We start from the raw sequence: 22,271 nt of genomic DNA, 5'->3' as shown, positions 1-22,271 counted from the left end.
GACTTCATATATGTCTGTACAAATTATTGTTTATTAATATGTTTTTTAATACCACCAAATACATGCTTCAGCACAAAAGTATTTCAGCAAGAGAAACAGAAAAAACACAGGTATTGGTTGGCTTGTCCTTCGATCCAACCTGCATCACATTACGTCTGCCTTGCAATTATCTGCGAACAAAGAAGTCGCAGCTTTGATTCTGTAACATCATCTTCTAAATTCAACACTTGCAGTCAGATATAATCCAGCCAATAATTTATTTACCTGTGATACTTTCATTATTTAGTACACACAGAGGTACTGGCGAGCTGCACACAATTAACAGACCTGGATAACTCATCCGAGCTCTGTTGCTTTGTGCCTTCAGCCCTTTGTGCAACATGTCTCCTGATAATAAGCCGTTCAGAAGATGCGAAGCAAATTGTTTGGAAACACTTAGTAATACAATTCATGAATAATTTATCAATAAACTTTTTTACAACTCAACATTCAATTATACAAAAAATAAGTGGTAATAAATTCTGAAATAAAAGTTTTACCTAAATTAAATAATTATAACTTTAATAATAGAGATGTTCTATAAGCTTTATAATAACCAACCTAAGATGTTTATTGAAACGTCTTGCTGTCATTTTTATATTTAGGAAAAGTGATACCGTTTCAAATATAATCACCTGGAAAACTTCTTGAGTAATAGCATGTTCATATACACTTACAAATCACAAAAGTGTATCCCTCTAACTCACTGAGGAGAACAACAATAACACTTGAGCCAGACAGATGTTAGCGTTACTGTCCTGCTACCACACCCACCGGCTCTGACCCCGCCCCGTTGGCTCCGCCTCCACGAGGGACCGCAATGATTTAGAAGTTCAGGAATCCCACGTGACGTCACCAAAGGGTGATGTAATGCTTCTCTAAATAGATCGTATTGTAATCTTTCCTCAGTCCAGCGTGGTTCCTTCAGAAAGTGTGCTGCATCTTCTCCAGACTTGTGCGGTGAGTTGTTTCACTTGTTTTTCATAGCTGGTCGGTACCAAATTCGGTGCCATTGTAACGGGCAATCTCTCGAGCCTCAAGAAGTGACAAGTTTAATTGAGATTCACATGAACCAATTTCACCTACTTCACCGAGTGTGTCAACATTGGTCTATTTAAGTCGTTTCCTTGTCAGTTAGAAACACGCGCTGATCGTAAGTTACTTTTTTAATTCTGGAGTTGTTTACATGGAACAGGTTTCGCCTTTTATTATATTTAACACCCAAATTACGTGTTTGGCGTCTGAGACAAGACGCTAATGTATCGACTTTAATCTTAAGTAAAACAGGCAGTCGTGCAATTCTTAGAAAACTTATCCCGGAGTGACTTTGCTGTTGGTTTGCGCGCATGAAGCTGTCAAACACGACCGCGCTGATGCAGCCGCAGGTTTTCTGTGCTCGCGTGCATGTGTGCATGTGTGTATGCGTAAGACAATGTTGTGTCCCTCTCGCGCTGTCACGGTCACTGTTGTGCATTGTTGTTAAGAAGCGGTCCGCTGTTAACAGTGTTGAATCTGTTTGCTTCATTCATCAAAATGCAAAAACCGATGAACTTCTCTGTCTCTGAATAACTGCACCTCTAGCTATTGTCCCGTCCCGAGCCAGATCAAGACCGATCGCGACTGACACAGGAGTACCAGTCCACCTTTGTTAAATAAAAACGTGAACCAAAGTATGTACTATGATTATTTGCATTGAATAATAACATTAGTATAAAATGTAATAAGAAAGCATGACGTCATAATGCAGGCCAGTCAGACTGTTTGATTAAGCGTCGGGTTATTGAGTGTTTCAGCGGTTTGTGCTGACGACGAGGCGTTTAAATTCACTGACAATAAGTGTAAACAAAAAAATAGTCCACATACTTGCATTATTCTGCTTTCTCTTATTAGCAAAAAAAGAAAAACATTATTTGTTTGCATGAACCTACAGCAAACAAAAGTATTAGGCTACACAGCAACTACATCGTAATCTTTTATCTGCTTCATTTTTATTAATTTATTAACTTTTAAATGGGTTTTATTCTACTTTTATTCAAAACTTGTATTACTACTGAACACACCTGACTATACGCTCATAAGGCTTTATTGCTTTAGAATGGAGTTTGACAATGACTTTATTGTTTAATTTATGTAAACTTCATTGAAAGCATTTATTATTATTGAAAAATGAAATATTGTCAATTATTGAATTTAGCTGTTTTGAAAAGTCGGTGTAACTGTAAAAAAGTATTTGTTTACTGGTATTCGTGTATAAAGAAAACATTTTATTATATTATTTGTTTTTAACAATTAAAGCCGAAATGTAAATATAAAATATGATTTTAAAATATTCACTGTTAGGGAAAGGTGTTTGAAGAACTTTATATGCTTTAGCCTGCCGTTGTCTCAGCAGGGTTGATGTATAAATATGGTTAAAGAAACTTACTTACATAAAGTATTTTTTATATTTATAATTAAGATCAAATGAAATCCTCGCCTTCTGTAATTATTTTATAGCCACTTTTGCAAATGGAAAAGTAACAAAGTATGCTATATTCATATTTCAAATGTGTGCTCCCGATACACAAGCAGGTCTTAAGTTCTCTGGGTCTGTGTTAGTTTATGTTAAAAAATGTGAAGACTGACAGTGATTGAAGGTTACCTTTGTGGGGCCCCTTTGTCTGTTCATTATAAAAGGTTTACGCCATCTTTAGCATTGTCTGTATGTTTCTTATTCCTTGCCCCGGGCGCAGTTCTGATCTTACCTTGAACCTCTGCTGCCGAAGGCCTGGGGAGAACGGGGGGGGGGGGTTGGATTTATATTGCAGCACAAGTTTGTGCATGCTGTAACCTTCACCACCCTCCTCCTCCCCTCTGCATGTACACCATACTGTTTAAATTCAGAGAAGATGGTTCCTTACCGGTCCCTGTGAAACTGTACTCTGGTCCCTAATCCTCCTGTGCTGCCACATCGGGTCATTTGAATTGAGAAGTGTAACGAAATTTCCAAGCGCTAAATGAAAACACCAGTGAAAGAGAATCCAAGTAGTGTGTGACCACGGGTGAGCAAATATTACACACCTGGCCCTGTGTCGCATGGGATATTCAACAGTTTAAGGGACTAAAATATTTGCCGGTGGTTGCTCGAGGGCGGAAATGATATGGTCATTTTTCTGTGATAAATATGAATACAGTGCTGTTAAAATCGTATGTTTAACTCAACAGATTTGATGACATTTTTTGCAGTCACTGTGTTGTCTGAGTTACGGTCAGAGTAAGTGTTGTGTGAGAGGCGGAATATAGCTGGAGGCGACTGATTTTGTTTCACTCTTGGTTTTGCTGTTGGATTTAGGCCTAAAGTTTGTGACTAAGTTAAAAACTATACTTGGATCTCAATTGTCTAATGTGTTCATGTCCGTGAAGGTGAATAATAAGCTTAAGGTGCTTAATAAGAGTTGTTGCCAGTTGGTCAATTGCATCGAGTGACCAATCACATTTAGTGGCCAATCACATTCATTGGTTAATCAATCCGAAAAACCAAAGTCATCAGAAATGAGAGAGGACTTAATAATACATATGGAGACCCTTAATTTTCCGTCTCGCAACGAACAAACAAAAGAATCAATGAGTTAGCGATGGAGAGAAAGACAGGACCCAGAAAACATTTGGGACTTGTCATTTAGCAGGCGTCTTCTTGATGCCTGTTCTCTCATAGAAACCCCCTGTCCAGACCATATAATCCCCACGGGCCGCGTCTCAGATGCCGTCTGGAGAGGACCGGACTGTAAGGAAAAAGATGTCTGGTTAACATAACGACAAATTTGCATGTTTTGACTGCATGGGAGGAAACAGTTGGCTAGACCAATCGGACAGGAAAAAGTCCACATGCAAATTGCGCATGAAAGCGTTCTCACAGCCGGGCTCTCGTGTACCCAGCGAGGCTAAACTGAACCATTTGAAGTTTTCATTTATTCAACGTTTCTTACATGTTTATTTTCCACGCATTTGGAACGTGTTTGTTAGCTGTCTAAGCGGTGTGTCAACAGTGTGTTTTGCTGCTGTATATGAAGGGGGCTTGACTCTGGCTTTCATGGTCCATTACAGCTGTGTCTCATTAAGGCTGTTGTAGACTATAATACTGTTACTCTTTCACACAAAACATCCACGAGGGTGCTATAAAATGCCCAAAGCAGGTGTTAGAAACATTGGTAAAGTTTATGATCACTCGCGATGCACAAAAGTTAAATACTACTGAGCAATACAATGTTTGCACTGTTATGATTAGATAATCACAAGCATTTGTAATTGTATGACCGGGCACAGGACACAAAATATTGAGCAGATTAATGCAGTCAAAATGAACATAACACATAAAGTTCATGCATGTCTTCTTGTGTGCTTGCTTATGCAAAATCCTGGCAAGAATTTAAAATTGATTCTGAATTCCTTGAAAGCACAGAAAATAACGATTTTTTTTTTATGACAAAAGCTGTCATCAAGGTCTATTTATGAAGTTGCATGAGACAGCAGGGCCGGTGAGAGAAACGTGCATTCAGAATCACACACCTAACTTTGGAAACAGAAGTGGCTCATGATGTTGAATCACACTTGGTGACTGATATATTCCATAGCATCCAAGCCTGAATGCCATGGCGACAATAGGATATAGCTCATTGTGAGCTCACATAACAAAACTGATCTCCAGCTTCACCCCATGTACACCATAGGAGCTGCCCGGTTACTCTTCATGTGAGCCAAACGAAATGACTGGCATACCATTCCATTGTCAGGCCGTCATCTGTGGTATTTAGCATCATCAGAGCATTAAACAAGGAATCACAGTGGTCATGGTGAGCAGTGATAGTGGAAACTTATTTGTCAGTGATGGGGGAAAAATGCACCACTTGTAAAATGGACGCTAGAAATAGTTGAGAGTTTTGCCGTTGTGATAAATTTTTTCACCCCTCCTTGACCTCTTTTGTAATTTGTTATGCTGTCTGTCTCTTAATGGGTAGAGTCAGATGTTTCTTAAAAAATGAACATTTTTCTGCGGTTTATAAAAGCAATCTATTTGTAGGTTCACTTTGCTAAGCGTGTCTGCGATATTATTAAAACATTATTTTGGTTGTTCAACCTGGCATGGTATTTGGTGCAGGACTCTGTTTTTGACCAACAGAGGACAGCGAGTATTTGCGTTCGCAAACCATCACAATTTATTTTAGAGATTCTTCTAGCACAGACATTACTCACACCATTAGTCAGTAATACCGGCGCTAAAGTCATGGCAGCTGAGGTATTAAAGGACAGTTTAGGTGTCAAAAGAGTTGCTAATGACCAACAGTTCATTGATACGTTGACCTGGGTGCTGTGTGTCTGGGTTAGCCACACTGCGTCCACAACACAACACAGAAGGTATAGTTTACACCTAACCCTGTGGTCAGTGACAGCTCCATGGTAACAAATATGGATGCACCAAAATGAAAATTCTTGGCCGAAGCAGAATAAAAGTTGAACAGGGGGGAAAGGCCGAATACAGAATATGGCTTTTCGTATTTCTTCTATTTAGTCAATTTTTTCAATATTGCATAAACTGAATTTTAAAGTGTGCTTTTTATTTTTTTTCTTGCTTTTCAATATTAAACATATAACTTAAAATAAAATTTTGCAAAACACGAAGGTGAAATTAAGCCCTCTCCCTTCTTGAATAGCCTAGGCCTATAACCGACAGCAGAAAAATGTACTCTACTCTGTACCCCCACAACAAAACACTTCATAAAAAAGTGTCATTCAACATTATAAACTACAAATATGAATAAACGAAAACTGTTAGATTATTATAGGCTACACTGAAAATGATTTAAAGAAAAAAAAACATCATTGCAAGCAATTCTGACTGACAACCACTTCATTTCATGTCTCTCCTCCAAACTCCGCCCACAAAAGCTGACTGTTCTCTCAAAGATGCACTCGTGGCTGGGATGCACAGATTAAGCATACATTGACAAGTTGTGACCACTGGGTGATGTCAAAGGATGCAGCTTCAGTCACTGTAAAAAATTACACAGATATTTACTTAAAAGAATTATGGTAAAAATATTACACAAAATATTTGAAGTACTTTAAAGCTTATTTTTAACGCAATATTCCATGAATATATCAAGTAAAATTACCTAAATTATTTAAGCAAGTCACATGATAAACTTAAAAAAATCAAGAAGAAATACTAATTTAAGCATTGGATTCTCTTTTAATTTTAGTTTAACATTGATAATGGCTTACAAAATATGTATATGTACAAGTTAGCTCAGAGTTGTCTCAGTACTGGCATTTGCAGCATCACTGTTCACTGAGTAAAGAAAAACACATCTTGAGCTCTACCAGAACCTAAGCTTAAGCACCACACTTCTGAACGATGGTAGCCACGAAACCAAAATACCTCTTCTTAATCTTAAAGACAACTGAAGAAATAAACACTATCAAGTATTTCATTTTTTTGTAAAGCACGTAAAATAGCAGTTTTTCACAAAAATAACTCTCCTAATGCTGTTGCACGCAAAGCATGCTGGGAACTTCACTGCTCAGTTACTGAAACTAACTAAAAGTATTCATTTAGTCCCACCACAAAATATTTAGGTAAAGATCCTTTAAAAATGTTGAAGTGGGTTGAACATGATCAAATTAAGTTGAATTCACTCAATAATTTTGCATATTACTAAAGTGCACATGTCTCTCTCTTTCTTTTCTCTCTCTCCCTCTCTCTGCCACTTTCTCTCTCTCTTGCTGCTTGATCATATCACATGTCATGCATTTTTTGCTATTTTTGGCCGAATATTTTCAGTTGCCGAACATCCCCAGATTTTTATTTTGGGGTGAACTATTCCATTAACCTTCACAGCTATTAATGCCTCTCCCAAGGTGTAAGACATCGAATCTGCTATGAGATTCTCCGGGTACCGCAGAGCATAGCATACATAAGTGACACAATGTGTTTGCGACTTTATGCTTCTACGTCCCGGAGGGGAACCTGCTGTGAATATCTCTCCTCTGCTTTGTGTTCAGGTGTATGAGGAGCCAGTGACAGTAATGAACTCAGAGCAGGAAAGGCCGTTCATGTGCAGTGCCCCAGGCTGCTCTCAGGTGAGTCTGATTGGACAATGGCAAAGACGAACGGACAGGTAACTCGAGAAAGCTCCTTCTCAATGTGAAACTGTGGCACAGACCACAACAGTGAAATAGTATCTTGTTGAGGCAGACGTCGGCCAATGGGGCTTTATAAGATTTCTGGCTTTGTATTTTCTTTACATGTTTTTTGAGGAGGTATCCTTGTAAATATGGAAAGAAATCTCTCTTTTAAGCTATTCCCCGTTTTTGTACATTTGGATTTAATTTTACAATAAGATATTTTGTTTAAATAATGTAGAAATGTAATAAATAACCAGAGAACGTCATTTTATATGTCGGGCTACATAATAATATTTATCATTTTTTTTATATACAACATTCATGTTGAAGCGATGATTTTAAGCACAAATTAATTTGTGTGTTTTTTTGTGAAGTTAGTGAAACCTATTTGCCATTCTGTCTAAAAAATCAGTTTAATATTTTTTTAATCTGGTAACACTTTACAATACGGTGCTATTTTCGAACAATTATTTAATGCATTAACTGGCATGAACTAACAATGAACAATACTTAACAGTTAAGCATTTAATAAAATGTATTAATGTTAATTTCAACATTTACTCATACATTATTCAAATCAAACATTGTCACTGTCATGTACCATGAGCTAACATGAATAACTGTACTGAAATGTACGAACAAGGATTTATAAATGCTGAAAAACTAAATTGTTCATATTTAGCTAATGCATTTCCTAATGTTAACTAATAGAACCTTATTGAAAAGTGTTACCTTAAATAGTGTTACCTTAAACCCTCGCCCAAAAAATGTAAGTAAAGAAAATGTGAGAGGTTTCTTCCCTCAAACCCACTAATTAAAAATAATTTTTAACATGTAAGCATACTTATTGAATATAAAAGAACAATACAAGTCTCAAATCAGTTGTTTCATGTCGGGTCATTTGTTTTGATACTTCTCACGTGCGAATCAAGTCTTTAGAGATGCTTCCATTGCTGCAAAACAATGCACAAAGCATGTTTATCACCTTAGTAAATTAACCTGCATTTAATGTTGGCCATTTTACCTTGCATACTTTTGTTTATGGTTTCCGAAGAGGATACGAAGCAACTTGTCTATGTTTGCGATAATAATCGGTTAGCTTCTACTAAGTGACAGATGAATTTACACCACAATACTGTAGAGCTCTTTCGACATCAGCAACACAAAAATTTGGGAACATTTTCTTTTTCCTTTCAAAATCTAATAGGTCTATTTATTTAGCTTTTTTAATTGTGGATAATTATATGTTAAATTACAATGTATTGTTTGCACTTTACATTCCCGCTGCCAACGGACTTATCAAAACAGACCTGCCACCTACTTTTGAGGTGCGACCCACCGGTTAAAAACCACTGTACTATTAGGTTAAGCCGGCCGGCATGACTCAGCTTCAACATGCTGAGTCATGTGGCCAGAGATACAGTATTTCTCTGCGGTGTTTTTAAACATCAATTAAGATAATGTAGTTATGATAATTATGATTTATGGCAATAATTTTGCAAAAATGTTATTGTAATCCGTTTAGACAGTTTATGGCCCAGTCTTGAGGCCCAGTCTTGAACAAGTTGTAAGTGTAACATTTGCAAAAGAGCATTGCTCGATGTACAGGGAATGATTCTTCTCTTAATTCAAACCAGTGAGAGTGTTTTAAGAATGCAAAATGCCAAGTCAATTCTCTTAAAAACTCTTGTTTAGTGTGATTAAATTGCAACCATATTTGTTTTTGTATCTCCAGAGGTTTCCGACTGAGGATCATCTAATGATTCATCGGCACAAGCATGAGATGACGCTCAAATTCCCCTCCATCAAACATGACAACATGCTGTCAGGTTAGACGGGCCTCACGCGCTCACACCAATACACCTCTTGTGCGAGTTTCCACTTAACGTCTGTCTTTAATTAGGCGTGTTAAGCAGAACGCATGACTTGGCAAATGGGTGGGTGTACTTTTAAAGGCAGAGCCATGTGGCTAAAATAATATTTGCGCTGTGCTCTGCCTTATTCCCCTAATCCCAGTCATCAAGCCGTACCCTGAGCTCCATATCAATTATACCGCCGGCCCTCTCAGGGGACGAGGGGAGGGAGGAACAGAAAAGGGAGGGAAAGAAAACAAATCTCAATGTTGAAGAAGTGGACAGTTCGAGGGTGCATATTTAGCGATTGTACAATGTAGTACTACCCAAGACTGTTTTGTTGGTGTATCTGACTTTAACCTTTTAAAGTAAAATTAGACATTTTACAGACCTGGTCCAGAACACATTTGTAAATGGTTTGAAATCTGATTTTGAATTAGAAGGAAATAAAGACATAAAACAGCAATTTTGCTCTCTTAAACGGGAAGGGTGTTTTGTTGGGTGAATAGTGGTGAAATATATACTTGAATGCACTGTAAATTGCTTTGGTCAAAATACAAATGAAGTGATGTCATGTCTGCAGGGACAGTTTTTGAATGTTTAGTGCACGACAAAATTAAATATACAAAAAATGATCAATTTAGTTTTTTTCCCTTTAGAAAAGTGCAATTCTAGTTTTAAACAGAAACCTCAATTCATTTTATTAGATGCTAACAACAATGGGATATAAATTAACGTAACTCCTATTCTTTATAAACGGGTTTACATATTTTTTGCGATTTTGCTTCTCAGCTAAATGTAGCTTTCTTAAAGATGTTGGATATTTATACATGAAACAAGACAAAACTGGTTAAGAAAATTGAATTTTTCAGAGTAAGGGTGGCCCCAAGCCCCTTACGCTTAGCGCCGTGTGGACAAATGCCCCCCTTCATCCCAGGGCCCTGGACAATATTCTATCTCGCCCCATCTCCCCCAACAATGGCCCTGCATCTCTGTACACTCAACCCAAGAGGTTTGCAAACGGAACCAAACCCAAACAGCTAAATAAAACCTTCTGACGGGTACCGTGTGCTCAGGGACACCAGAATGCATTTCTAACCGCCTGCCGTGTCTCTCTCCACTCAGGCTGTGATTCTGTCCGTTTCATTATTTACCGTCAGAGTGACAGATCAGATTTCTGGGATCGGCTTCAGGTTTCTCGCCAGCTTCACATTCTTTGACGTGCAGTCCCTCTTTCAGTAACTCGCTCGCTAATGAACGTGCACATGCATTCCTTCACTCATCTATCTCTCCTTTACACACACACCCCTATTGAGAAATCACACGCACTTCTTACTGAGTTTATAGTAGAACAATGATTCACAAAATGGAGCCATTATAAATTATTACTCGTTATATAATGATCATTTATCAAACCTGTGAGGAATATTGCAATCTAGACTTTAACAGGACTTAAAGGCATAGTTCACCCATAAAAAAATATTCAAACCTGCATGACTTCTACAGAACACAAAAGAAGATATTTTGAAGATTGTTGGTAACGAAACGACAGCGGTACCCATTAACGTACAGTGGTGTTGTGTCCATACAATAGAAGTGAATAGGTATTGCCATTGTTCGGTTACCACCATTCTTCAAAATATCTTCTTTTGTGTTCTGCAGAAGAAAGAAAGTCACACAGCTTTTAAATAAGAGGGTGAGTAAATGATGACAGAATTAATTTTTTGGGGGGAAGCTATCACTTTTTGTACATTATAGGCATGATACATAATGGCACTGCATTGATTCCCACAGTTGTTCTCAGTAACATGACGTCTGCAGTGTCTTGAAAGAAGAGGATATATTTATCTACTTACATTGAGAAATAAATATAAATAAACGCAGGTTGGAAAGCAAAAGCAAGGTGTATGAAGTGCAAAAATCCCCTTTTACCATTAACAACAAAAACGTACATGTATGCATTTGGCAGATACCAAAAGCAACTGTGCATTCAACAATTTTATTTTACCCGATACATACATTCTTTTGGAGTGAAATCCATGCCCTTGAGATTTTTAGCATGACTGTATATATAAGCAAATTGAGTTCAAAGTTTTACTTGTCTGTTTGCAGACCAAACACCGACCCCCACGCGCTTCTTGAAGAACTGTGAGGAGGTGGGTCTCTTCAGCGAGCTGGCCTGCTCCATCGAGCAGGAGTTCTGTAAGGCTCAAGAGGAAGAGGACAGCAAACAGGTGAGATAACCGACCGTGTGAGTTACACAACTGTGTGCAGAGATCCCAGAAGCTAACAGCCGCTTTTACACCCACCAAAACAAAGACGCACTGGGGACAGAGAAGTACCGGGGAGATCACACACAGCGCCGGCAGGTAGAAGTTCAAGAAGCAGGTTAAGGTGTACCCAGATCGGATTTGGCACTTGATTGATAGTTGTGTTCATAAATAACGTTGTTTGTCTGGGTATCACATAGCACATAGACACACACACAAACACACACACTAGATTCGTCTTTCTGTTGCCTTGCTGTTGCTATATTAGAGCCGCTAAAAAGGATTGCGAACATAATGACACTCCCCAGTCTTCCATGTTTGGCCAAACAGGTAACCCCGCCCCTAACTCTGGACTTTGCTGATAAATGTACATAAGTGTACATAAGTGTGTCATATAACTGATTCTTTAAATATTCTAAAGTATGCAAGGAAAGGTGAGGTATAGTGGGCCATTGATACTGATTCTTGCAGCTATTGCCATCCGTCGTATTTCATTGTGACAACTGTGAGGCGTCATTAATATAAATTTTGATGCTAATGATGGTTTTATCAGTTTTACATGGACTGGTCATGAGAGGGTTGGGCTCATGACCATCGGCCCACTAGCAGACGTGCTTTAGATAAACTAATGGAGTTTGCTAATCTGGCAAGTTTATGCTTGAGGTTTAGGGTTAGTACATCATGCCAAGTCAGCAGGCAGCAGGTTTTAGCAGGACTTTGCTGAGCTCGAGAAGAACTGTTTCTTAGGTGGAGGAAGATATCACCCAGGGCCTTATAGAGAATTCTGCTGTGCTTGTCTTAAAAAAAGTGTGGGATGTGTCAAGAATCTTAGATGCTGAAATGGTTCACTTTTTAGAGTAGTTCAGTTTTTGGCTTTATGTAAGCCACTTAGTTTCAAATGAAGACTGGATAAGAATATAACGTTTTCTTTTTATTGGAATATAACACACTTAAAACCTGGACTCTATGACAGGTTGTTTCAAACGATGGTTGGGTAAAAATGGTTGTTTTAACCCAAATATCCGCGTTTGACCCAACCATGGGTTAAAACAACCCAACATGTTTTTAAAGTGTACTCATCACCTCAACTATAGTAGTTGCAACAAAAATCCCTTTTAAAATCTTTTTCTTGCAGCTGAGCTTTAAAATGTGCTTTTAAACAGATGTTCTCTTGTTCCTCACATAGACATACGTTATGTTACAGGAAATGCAAATGCCTGGACTTTCAGTGGTATCACAGTTGTAAGTGGAACAGAGTGCATTTCTTACCCACAAACCTCCTCTTTCACACGTCTTGTCAGGTGCGGTGTGAGGTCATCAGGTCTAAACCAAATGTGTCTCTACTTTTAGCTCTACAGTCAAAGTACTGGGTGGTGTTCTCAGAGCAGAATTTAGTCATTAAGAGTTATTTTATATTTAGGTGTTTTTAGGGATATTTTTCACAGCTCAACTAATAGACAATAGCAATTCACAGATTCATCGAATGGTTTTTGTGCACAATCTTTAAGTGCAAACCAAGTGTTTAACCAGGTGTGAAATGTGCGAAAGTGGCAGGTCTTTATTATTTCATTAAAGTTTTAAAGGAATAGTTCAAAATGAAGATTGCTATTAACAAACCATTAACTGTGACTTTTCCCCCAATAAACTCTTAATTTGTTGCTTAATAATAGTTAGTTAGGTAGTTGTTAGGTTTAGTTGGGTAGGATTAGGGATCATGCAGAATATGTGCTTTATAAGTACAAAAAAATTGCCAATATGCCAATAATAGGCGTTCTAATAACAACTAGTAAATAGTGAGAATTGCCCCCTATACTGAAATATTACTAGAAAGTCATACGGATTAGAAATTAAAAGAGGGCGTGTAAATAACGACAGAGTTTTCATTCTGAAGGTCCTTTAATTTTGATGTTTTGCAGAGCAAACTCAGGTCATTTTGGTTCGGTGGCTGTATTGTTGTTGTGGAATGATGTTGTGCTGTCCCAGTAAACTCTGTCTGATTGTGGTGATCTCCCACAACCACGCACTAAGAATTGTCCCACGTTGGAAATTGTGTCATGCCAAAATTACTTCCTAGCAAAATATTCTTCCCATATACCTATATACAGTACTTACCCATAATTCCTATCTCTTTCTGAACAGAATATCACTCTTCATGGGCAGGGAGGCCCTAACCACCACCAGCAGACGCACTCGAGGATGGCCAATCACGACAGCAGTATAGTGATCCAGCAGGCCTTGCCTTCACCTCAGTCCAGCTCTGTCATCACTCAGGCCCCCTCCACCAACAGACAGATCGGGTAAAATGGCATCTCATCATCACTGTCATGTTGCACAGCGCTTGCAAATAACCGTTATTATAAGCCGTTTGTAATTGGTCAATGGTAAAGTTCTCTGTAGACAGAGGCTAGTGGTTTTAATTTTGGTCCAAGCCAAGGTCCAAACTGTTGTTTGCATGCCTCCTATCAGAAAGCAGGAGTCGGCTTGGTCGGCTTGGTCAAGGTGGAGAAATAGTGATTTCAGGCTTGAAAAGACTTAAGTGAGAATTTTATTCAGCGTTCTTCTTGTTTGTCCTGTCATTCGGAAAGCAGCGGGGATTCTTTGATTCTTTTTTTATCACTTATAAAGTAGTGTTGTGTTTTGACAGTGTTTTGATTTCACTATCCATAGTGCAAAAATTACCGTGCCAGATGGCTGGTCATTTTATTAGGAATGGCAGCATAATGTAACACGTGGTTCACATTAAATTGTAAGAATGAACCAAAATGAAAATAATGTGTTCGTAGCTGACAAGAAATTATAAAGTAAAAAGCTGGTAGAACAAGTTTGTTTACAGTTCAGTGAACCAGTCATGTCAAGAGACGTAATAGTCTTGCATTCCTTGGCATGTAATTGCTTTTAAAACGTCTGTGCACATTCGTGTCAGTATCCTTTAAACTGTCCCTGCACTGACTCTTAAAGTTTGTATGTCGTGTAGCCAACTTGGGTGTGTCTCACAGCCATGACATCATCGGCGCAGTTCTGGTGGGGATATCAGCTTTTTAGGAAGACGCCCCTCTTGCGCAAACACGTCCCGCTGAACATTCTCTCTGACTTTTGCTTTTTCCCCCATCCGTCTTATTTCTCCTCATGCATGTCTCTCCTTCAGTCTGCTTTTTCTTTAAATCAGAATACACCCTCTCTGCAGTGTAATCAGTACCTGAACGCACGTTTAAACACATGCTAAAGAGAGAACAGTATTATTTACATGAGTGTGATGGTGGTGGAGGATTATGCCTTTTTCACACTGTCTGAGGAGGTTTAGGTGTGAGCCGTAAATATTCATTTAGGCGCCTGTATTAACAGGTTGCAGGGTTCAAATGCACGAGCGAGACCTCAAACTGTCCCAGATGCGGCAATGAGCAGAGATTCGGCACTGATTTTTGCCACATGGCACACAGAAAACACGCATTATAACATTCTACCATGTCTCCAATTGTTAAAAACGTTTATCAGGGTCTCAAATACTTTCTGCTCAGCACTCATTCTCTAAACCGAGGTATTTTAATACGTGTGGGCCTTATTCTCATTAGAATTAAATTTCATGACAATTAACTTTATAGTGGTTCTTTATGGCTCACTCCCAATAACCATTTGATGATTTATTGCCATTATCAATGGAAGAAGTCAACGCCTGTATAGAAGTGCAGTCAGGTTGAAAGCTCTATTCGGGCCTGCCTTCACGCAAAATATATGTAACAGGCCTTACGGTGTTAATTAAAGGGTCAGTTGAGCTGCTGTCACATCTTTCCCTGCGTCCTTAAACACATATATATTCTGTATGTTGCCAGGTCCTCTGAGGCCGAATGTTTCATAATGAAAGTGTCATGTCGCCACTTAGCAATTTGATATATGTGTGCTTTTCTTCTTTGAAGCAGTAAGCCGTGCACATATTAGAATGAACCTCTTCTCGCCACTCAAAAATCAATAACACACACACTTTACTGAGGGTCTGTGTAACAGCTTATGTATGAGGACGTTTGTGAGGCGAATAAATACGTACTGCATTTAGAGAAAGGATAGATTGGAGAACTTGTGAATATTGGATGGAAGACCTGACAATCAACTTGATTGACATTCTGACAGTACATTTGTTCAGGGAAAGGGATGGAATTTCAGTCGAAGAAAGAGAGAGAGGGCTAGATAGTTCATCTTTGCTTCACTGCCTGCCCTGAATCCTTAGGTTTCCCATATTTGACAATCAGACATAAAAACTGAAAATTGAGATTATAAATGTAAAAGTAAAACAGTTTTTAAGGAGTGTAAAAACGGAATATAATGTTTCGCCCAATATCGCTTAGTTTGCACATGCTGTGTGTGCACAATACTTATGTAGGTTGTTGAGGACCAGTTGAAGCAGCCCCAGAAACATTGAATGCTGCTATGAATGCATTACTGTGTTTCTGCAGACTACAACAGTACAAATGAATGTACAGTTGGCGAAATTCAATGGCCATGCTGTGTGTGTGTAGATGGGTGGATGTACACGTGTTAAACCATATTTGAAAGTGATAAATCTAAAATCTTAATAATGAATTCAGTTTGTTAAAAAAATAAAACTAAAAGACCTTTGAGATTTGCTGCATTGTGACACATAAGCACTCCCAAATAGGTTTATTTAAACAAAACTTTGTGAACTGTTGAATGTGATTTTGGGGAAATATATGTGAAAAGTATTATTATCTTTATTTGAAAAGTACTTTTATCAATATGTGAAAAATATTATTATAAATATTTAAAAACATATGTAATAATAATTAAACATGTTTTTAACTGGTTAATATTTTATTATTATTATTATTAGCCCTATATGTAATATTTTAATTATGAAAAATATCTTGAAAATATTTCTCTAAATTTAAACATGACCTAAACACCTTTTCCAACTTCTAATTTCACTGTTCTGTTATTGTTCTATAGATATTTTCCGTTCTTTTTAAAACCCCTGCTATTTATACATTTCACCGTTTTATTTTATATATTTTTATATATATAAAATGGCACAATACAGCACAAATTGTACAAAAAACAAACTCTCTAGGACTCCTGGATTGTAAGAAGAATTGTTTGGTTATAGGGACTCCAGAGGTCAAGGGTTGGGTTGTGGAGCGTGTATCAGTGTGAGTGGAAATGTCCACCTCAGCGGGAAAAAAGGGCTTTCAATCCCCTCAGCACAGAAACTGCTCCTCCAGCAGGAAGCCATCGAGTCCAGTTAGCGCCTCCGTCCTCAAACCGGTTAATCTTTTCTTCCTGCCATTTCAAACAGAAGAATCGTGTCATAGTTTCTGACTTAATGCAGTGCAAGGTTTAGTAATGGGCTGTCGTTGTTCAGTGTTAATGTGTTGAAATATCACGATTAAATAGCGCTGTACCTAGAAAAAGAGAGTGAATCATAATTTGGCATGACAACGTGTTTTATGGAATGGCGGGCTTACGTAAGAGTAACTACAGCGTTACTGTTTTAAATGGTAAATTGATGCCACCGACATATATGACAGAATACCACGATGTTTTTATATCCACTCCCCCAATGTATATGTTTAACATTCAGCAAACTCTGTGGTGATGATTACTCAGCTTCCTAAGAACATCCATGGGTTGTTTTAGAGAAGTCTTATCCAAAGTTTGAGTTGCTTGTTCCTGTTTCTGAGAGAAACATTCAATGATGAAAGAAAATTCACGTTAACAGATGTCAGAGCTGGCTTTGGGTCTTTTAAACTGGAACTAAAGCTTATGATTGGAATCAGGAACTTTCTTTTTCTCAGCACCCCTCTGTCTTTGAAAATGTACTTAACTTGTACAGTGACTGTCAATGGCTCTAATCCAGAGTCCATCTGTTCTCCGAGCTCTTTGTGATGTGAAGAGTGATGGAGATCCGCAGCGTCCATTGAATTAGGATAACAAGCCATTTTCAGTGCTCCTCCATGTTTACTAAAAAGCTTGGGAGGCTTGGAATCAATTAAGATTGGCTTTCCTCAAGTCTGCCTGCTTAACAGGGCTCAGGCAGGGGGCCCACAGCTGTGAAACTCAAGGACCCTCACCCCCCACCTTTTCCTGAGATTCCTCCAACGTTCCTCTGCCTTTTTTCCATCACCCACACCGCCAAGGTCCCTCAGAGAGCCAGGAGCTGGATCGGAGACCCTCAGAGAGTCAAGCTGACAAAAAGCAGTGTAAATACCCTTCAGGACTGAGAGAAGAAAGAGAAAAATTAAAGTACAGAACGGAGGGGATGTGAATGTCACAGCTATCACGACCGTTCAAGGTGGAAAAGGGTGATCCAAATGATTCGAATGCTCTCCGCATGTGAATTACAAACATCTGTTGCTGAGTAATGTCAGTCCTAAATATGTTAGACATAGTCGGTCGGTGTGAGATAAAACAAGGGAGCTCAGTCTCTTTGACCGAGCGATAAGAGAGTTCAGAGGTTGGAGAAAATGGCTGTTCGCCGCCACTACTGAAGCGTTTGAATGGTGATGGTACATGACGGCCGTGGGTGAACAAGTTTAGCATAGGAGTACAGTGAATCTTCTTCAGCTGATTTGGTTAAAGTGTTAATTATAATTGTGGCAAAATAGATAAAAGGCACATGTTTGCATATTCACAACAGATCAATATGGTTGTTTAAAAGAGCTGCCTTAAATTTTTAAGTACAATCAAATTTGCTACAATCAATGTCATTCAAACTTACTATTGTAAATGTTTGTTCAGTGGAAAAAGATATAAAATAAGTTAATAATGCAAAAAAATCATATATTTGATATTGTTAAGTCATTTTCAGTATACTTAATGAAGGCAGCAATAGTGGATTTGTGAAACATCCCGTGATTTTCAGTCGATATTTAAATACATTTTAAAATAATTTGACAACAGAATATGCATGTGTCAGGTTAGAAGAAGAACAGTGAAGATTAGAGCCCAAATGCTGGAGTTTTTTTGATAAAAAAACAAGCAAAAATCGAAAAAACAACAAAAGCAAGACAAAAATAAATCAAATACAAATAACTGAAGATAAAGATCAAAACACTTTACTTGGAAGATAGGAGTAAAAAACCCTCCAGCCAATGCCTCCACTCCTCCATGGCCACCTTCATGGCCAGTAGCTCCCGGTTGCCAATGTCATAATTGGAATCAGTTTTTTTTAAAGAAGGCGCAGGGAGGGAGATTTGAGGTATTGCTATGACAATGGGATAAAACTGCCCCAACTCCTTAGGTAGAAGCATCCCACTTGACCACAAATGGGATGTGTGTGTTTAAGAACAGGGGCAGTACAGAAGCAGGTGTTTAACCTATCAAAGTCATGCAAGGCTTCAGTGGACCAGCTGAGTTCCTTGGGTTTGCTCTTAAGGAGGTAGGTTAGGGGTGCGGCCACTTTACTGAAGTCATGTATTAAGCGACGATGAAAGTTGGCGAACCCAAGAAACCACTGCAGCTCTTTCACCATGGTGGGTTGTGGCGAAGAGTGAATTGCCTTGATTTTAGCTGAAACCATCTCTACACCCTGGGGACTGATCGGGTATCCGAGAAAGGGAATGGTGGTCTGGTGGAAGGAGCCCTTTTCTGCATTGAGATATAAGTGATGGTGTCAGAGGATCTGCAGGACATTCTTGACATTATGTTCAGTCTATGCTCAGAGAGGCATTTGGAGTAAATGAGAATATCATATATGTATGCTATTATAAAACGATGAAGAAACTCTCGCAAAACACCTTATTCATAAAGGCCTGGAAGACATAAGGGGCATTCACCAAGTAATAAGGCATTACGAGATATTCATTAGGGCCATAAGAGGTGATAAAGGCAGTTTTTCACTCACACTGCTGTTTGACTGCCTGGGCGAGCCTGTTTATAGCATCCTGCATCCTTCTGTCAGGTTAGAAGAACTGATAGACTGACAGTGAAGATTAGAACCCAAATGCTGGAGTTTGAATGAAAAAACAAGCAAAAATCCAAAGTACAACAAAAGCAAGACAAATATAAATAAAATACAAATAACTGGAGCTATCAAAACACTTGTATTAAATTAATTTAAAACTACTCAACAGTTATCGATTCTTTGAAGAGGTTGGAAGTTAAAGGGATAGTTCACCCCAAAAAGAAAATTCTGTCATATTTTACTCAGCCTCAGATCGTTCTAAACCTGTATAAATTTCTTTGTTCTGCAAAACATAAAGGAAGTTATTTGGAAGAATGTCTGTAACCAAACACATCTCACCCCCCAGTGACTCCCTAGTATTTATTTTCCATACAAGGGCAGTAAATGGGGGTTGAGATCTTTGTGGTTACAATCATTCTTTCTAATATCTTCCTTTGTGTTTAGCAGAACAAAGACATTTATACAGGTTTGGAATAACTTGATGGTGAGTAAATGATAGAAGTTTCATTTTTGGGAGAACTGTCCCTTTAAGTTTGGGCCACATAACATTTGTTTGTTGTTGCCGCTGAAACATTCTATGGTCGGGTCATATTATAGCATATTATAGCCCTTTGATATTAGTAATGACAGACATGTTTGTGGGTTATTCTGGATGGGGACACTGTAGAAGAAGGTCTTACTTTTTTTAATGCAGCGAAAATAAAGAAAAACAAAATAAGTTGTAAATGACGAAAAACCTTTAGGACTAAAAAATAGGAATAAACATTAAGTGCAGCTCCAAAATGGTCACCTGTTAGGGTGTTATCGGCCCAAAAAACATTTTCTTTACATCTTTTAATATTTTAGTGTCTGGAAGCTATTTTTGGTTTCTTTGGTTTTCTCATATTTTTCAATAACTTTGATCACATATGTATTTTACTTTTAATCTCTCTGTGTGTGGCTAATATTGAAAAGTTATATGATCTCACACCATCAAAACACATTCGGGTGCATTAAAAAAAAACGAACGTGTGCATGTCTATGTTTTCACACATCTAAAGATAGGAGAAGCTGGTTTTCACACCCCGAAGAACATTTTGGTATTTTGGTGGTTGAAAAGGAAGCTGTGCACTTCAGCACAACATGTTGCAGTGACAGAGACCTGTTAGCGTGACAGAAACTGACAGAGAAATAGATCCGGAAAACAAGTACGCTGAGATTTTCAAAATCGAAGGAAAAGAGAGGCTAACCTTTTCTCCTCCATTAACATTTCCTCATTTCATTGTTTGTGTCTTCTTGTGACTCGACTGTAGTATGTGATGCTAGCAAAACCCAGGTCATGAGATCGATTTCCAAGGAATGCATGCACTAATGAAAATATATAGCTTGAATGCACTTCAGGTCGCTTCGGATAAAAGCTTCTGCTAAATGCATAGATGTAAATGTCACGGTATTCTCGAATCTTTATGCCTCCAGCTTGTCAATACTTTATACTTGCTCTTCGGTTTCTCTGATTCTCCTACACGTGTTGTTTTTGTGTGAGGCAGCATAGGAGGTCCCCTCTTACACCCTCCACCCCCTCCGGTTCCTCTCATGGGCCAAAACACAGACGTCATCGATTTCTTCACAGACTGCTTTCAATCACATTGATCAAAACTTGACTACAGCTCTGTCAGAACCTCACATAGGATTTAAACTTCGCAACCTCTCTGAGGGAAAAGGTAACTAAGGTTGTTTTTCTAGCTTATAACATCATTGTGAAAGAAAGAATGGGTGGTTTTGCATCCTGAGATGATCCTGCAGTAGAGAATCAGAGTGTAGGTTTTTATTGGACAGGTAAGATCAAGGACTGTTAAGAGAAATTTGACTTGGCACTTATGGATACTGGACTCTGGATAGACATCAAAAGATATTCCCAGAGGAGAATTGTATAGCTTGTGTGCTGCTTTATTATATCTCATTTCATTTAAGTTTCATTAAGGTATTCACTTTGTCAGAATTTTTGTACAGTAAACATACACCGCCAGTTGTTGACATATAGTAATATTATAGGACTACAAAAAATGTTTAAGCAGTTTGAAAAATTTGGACTAATGTGAGTTTAATAAGAAATTCCTAATAAATTCCTATTAAAATTACTTTTGACTGCATCTTTTGGTTTCTGAGCAAATAGAAGTTGAAAGTATAAACAGCGTTACAGTTTTATCCGTGTAGTGTGAATACCGTACATGCATTCGTACAGAAGAGATATGCAGTGAATGCATCTTATGCATGTTATAAAGGCAGAAAGAATTTCAATAAAGAAAAAAAACAGACAGAGAGAGAAGACATGCAGGCAGGATGTACATCTGAGCTGAATTAGAGTGAGCTCATTGTGTACGGCAAAGGGTTTAATAGTGCGCTTGGAGAGGAACGCCCAGGCCCTGCTCTTCTCATTCCAGCACCACTGTGTCATCCCCATCCAGCACACAGACACATGCGGAGAGAGAGAGACCACTAAAGCAGACAACAGGAAGAGAGGAACTGCATGAAAGAGAGGGAGGAAGAGAGGGATCAGGGCTAGATTGAGAACAGGGCTCTTAGATTGAAGTACAAATGAGAGAGGGCAATCAGAAAGGATGGGTAGAGGAAGGAAATGATCTGGGCTGCTAGGAAAAAAGATACCACAAAGTAAAGCAGGTGATCTGCTTAGTTTGAGACCTATTTGAAGTGGGAGAGTAATTAAAAAAAATATCAATTAAACATATACATTAACATGTAATTAAAACATATAACCCTGACAATAAACTAAAAAAATATATAATTTAACATGCATTTTGTACGATTTTACACTTATGAAATTTGTGACAGACTACGGTGTAAAAAATACCAGCATGAAACGGTAATATTCCAGCAACTGGGGCATCAGAAGAAATTGTAAAATAAAAAAATATACAAAGTAAAAGTATTATTTTTTTCTTGTTATGTTACATCAAACTTGTAAATTTGCAATCTATTTCTGTAACTGTACATTTTTAGTGTATTGAAAAAATACATGAAAATTACGTCAAACAAAAAAGT

At 38.2% G+C, this 22,271-nt stretch overlaps 1 protein-coding gene across 2 annotated transcripts in view; it reads left to right on the top strand.

The window, feature by feature from the left end:
- Positions 1-863: 863 nt before the first annotated feature.
- creb5b (cAMP responsive element binding protein 5b) overlaps positions 864-22,271 on the top strand; it is a 55,203-nt gene continuing 33,795 nt past the window's right edge. For both annotated transcript variants that reach the window (XM_056762972.1, XM_056762973.1), the window contains exons 1-5: positions 864-999; positions 7,078-7,155; positions 8,936-9,029; positions 11,166-11,287; positions 13,463-13,620. In XM_056762972.1, coding sequence (XP_056618950.1) covers positions 7,102-7,155; positions 8,936-9,029; positions 11,166-11,287; positions 13,463-13,620 — 428 coding nt within the window. In that variant the 5' untranslated portion in view covers positions 864-999; positions 7,078-7,101. The remainder of the gene's footprint in view (positions 1,000-7,077; positions 7,156-8,935; positions 9,030-11,165; positions 11,288-13,462; positions 13,621-22,271) is intronic.

This window comes from Triplophysa dalaica, chromosome 12 (genome assembly GCF_015846415.1).
Source record: "Triplophysa dalaica isolate WHDGS20190420 chromosome 12, ASM1584641v1, whole genome shotgun sequence".
Taxonomy (NCBI): domain Eukaryota; kingdom Metazoa; phylum Chordata; class Actinopteri; order Cypriniformes; family Nemacheilidae; genus Triplophysa; species Triplophysa dalaica.
This window is presented reverse-complemented; position numbering and strand designations above follow the sequence as displayed.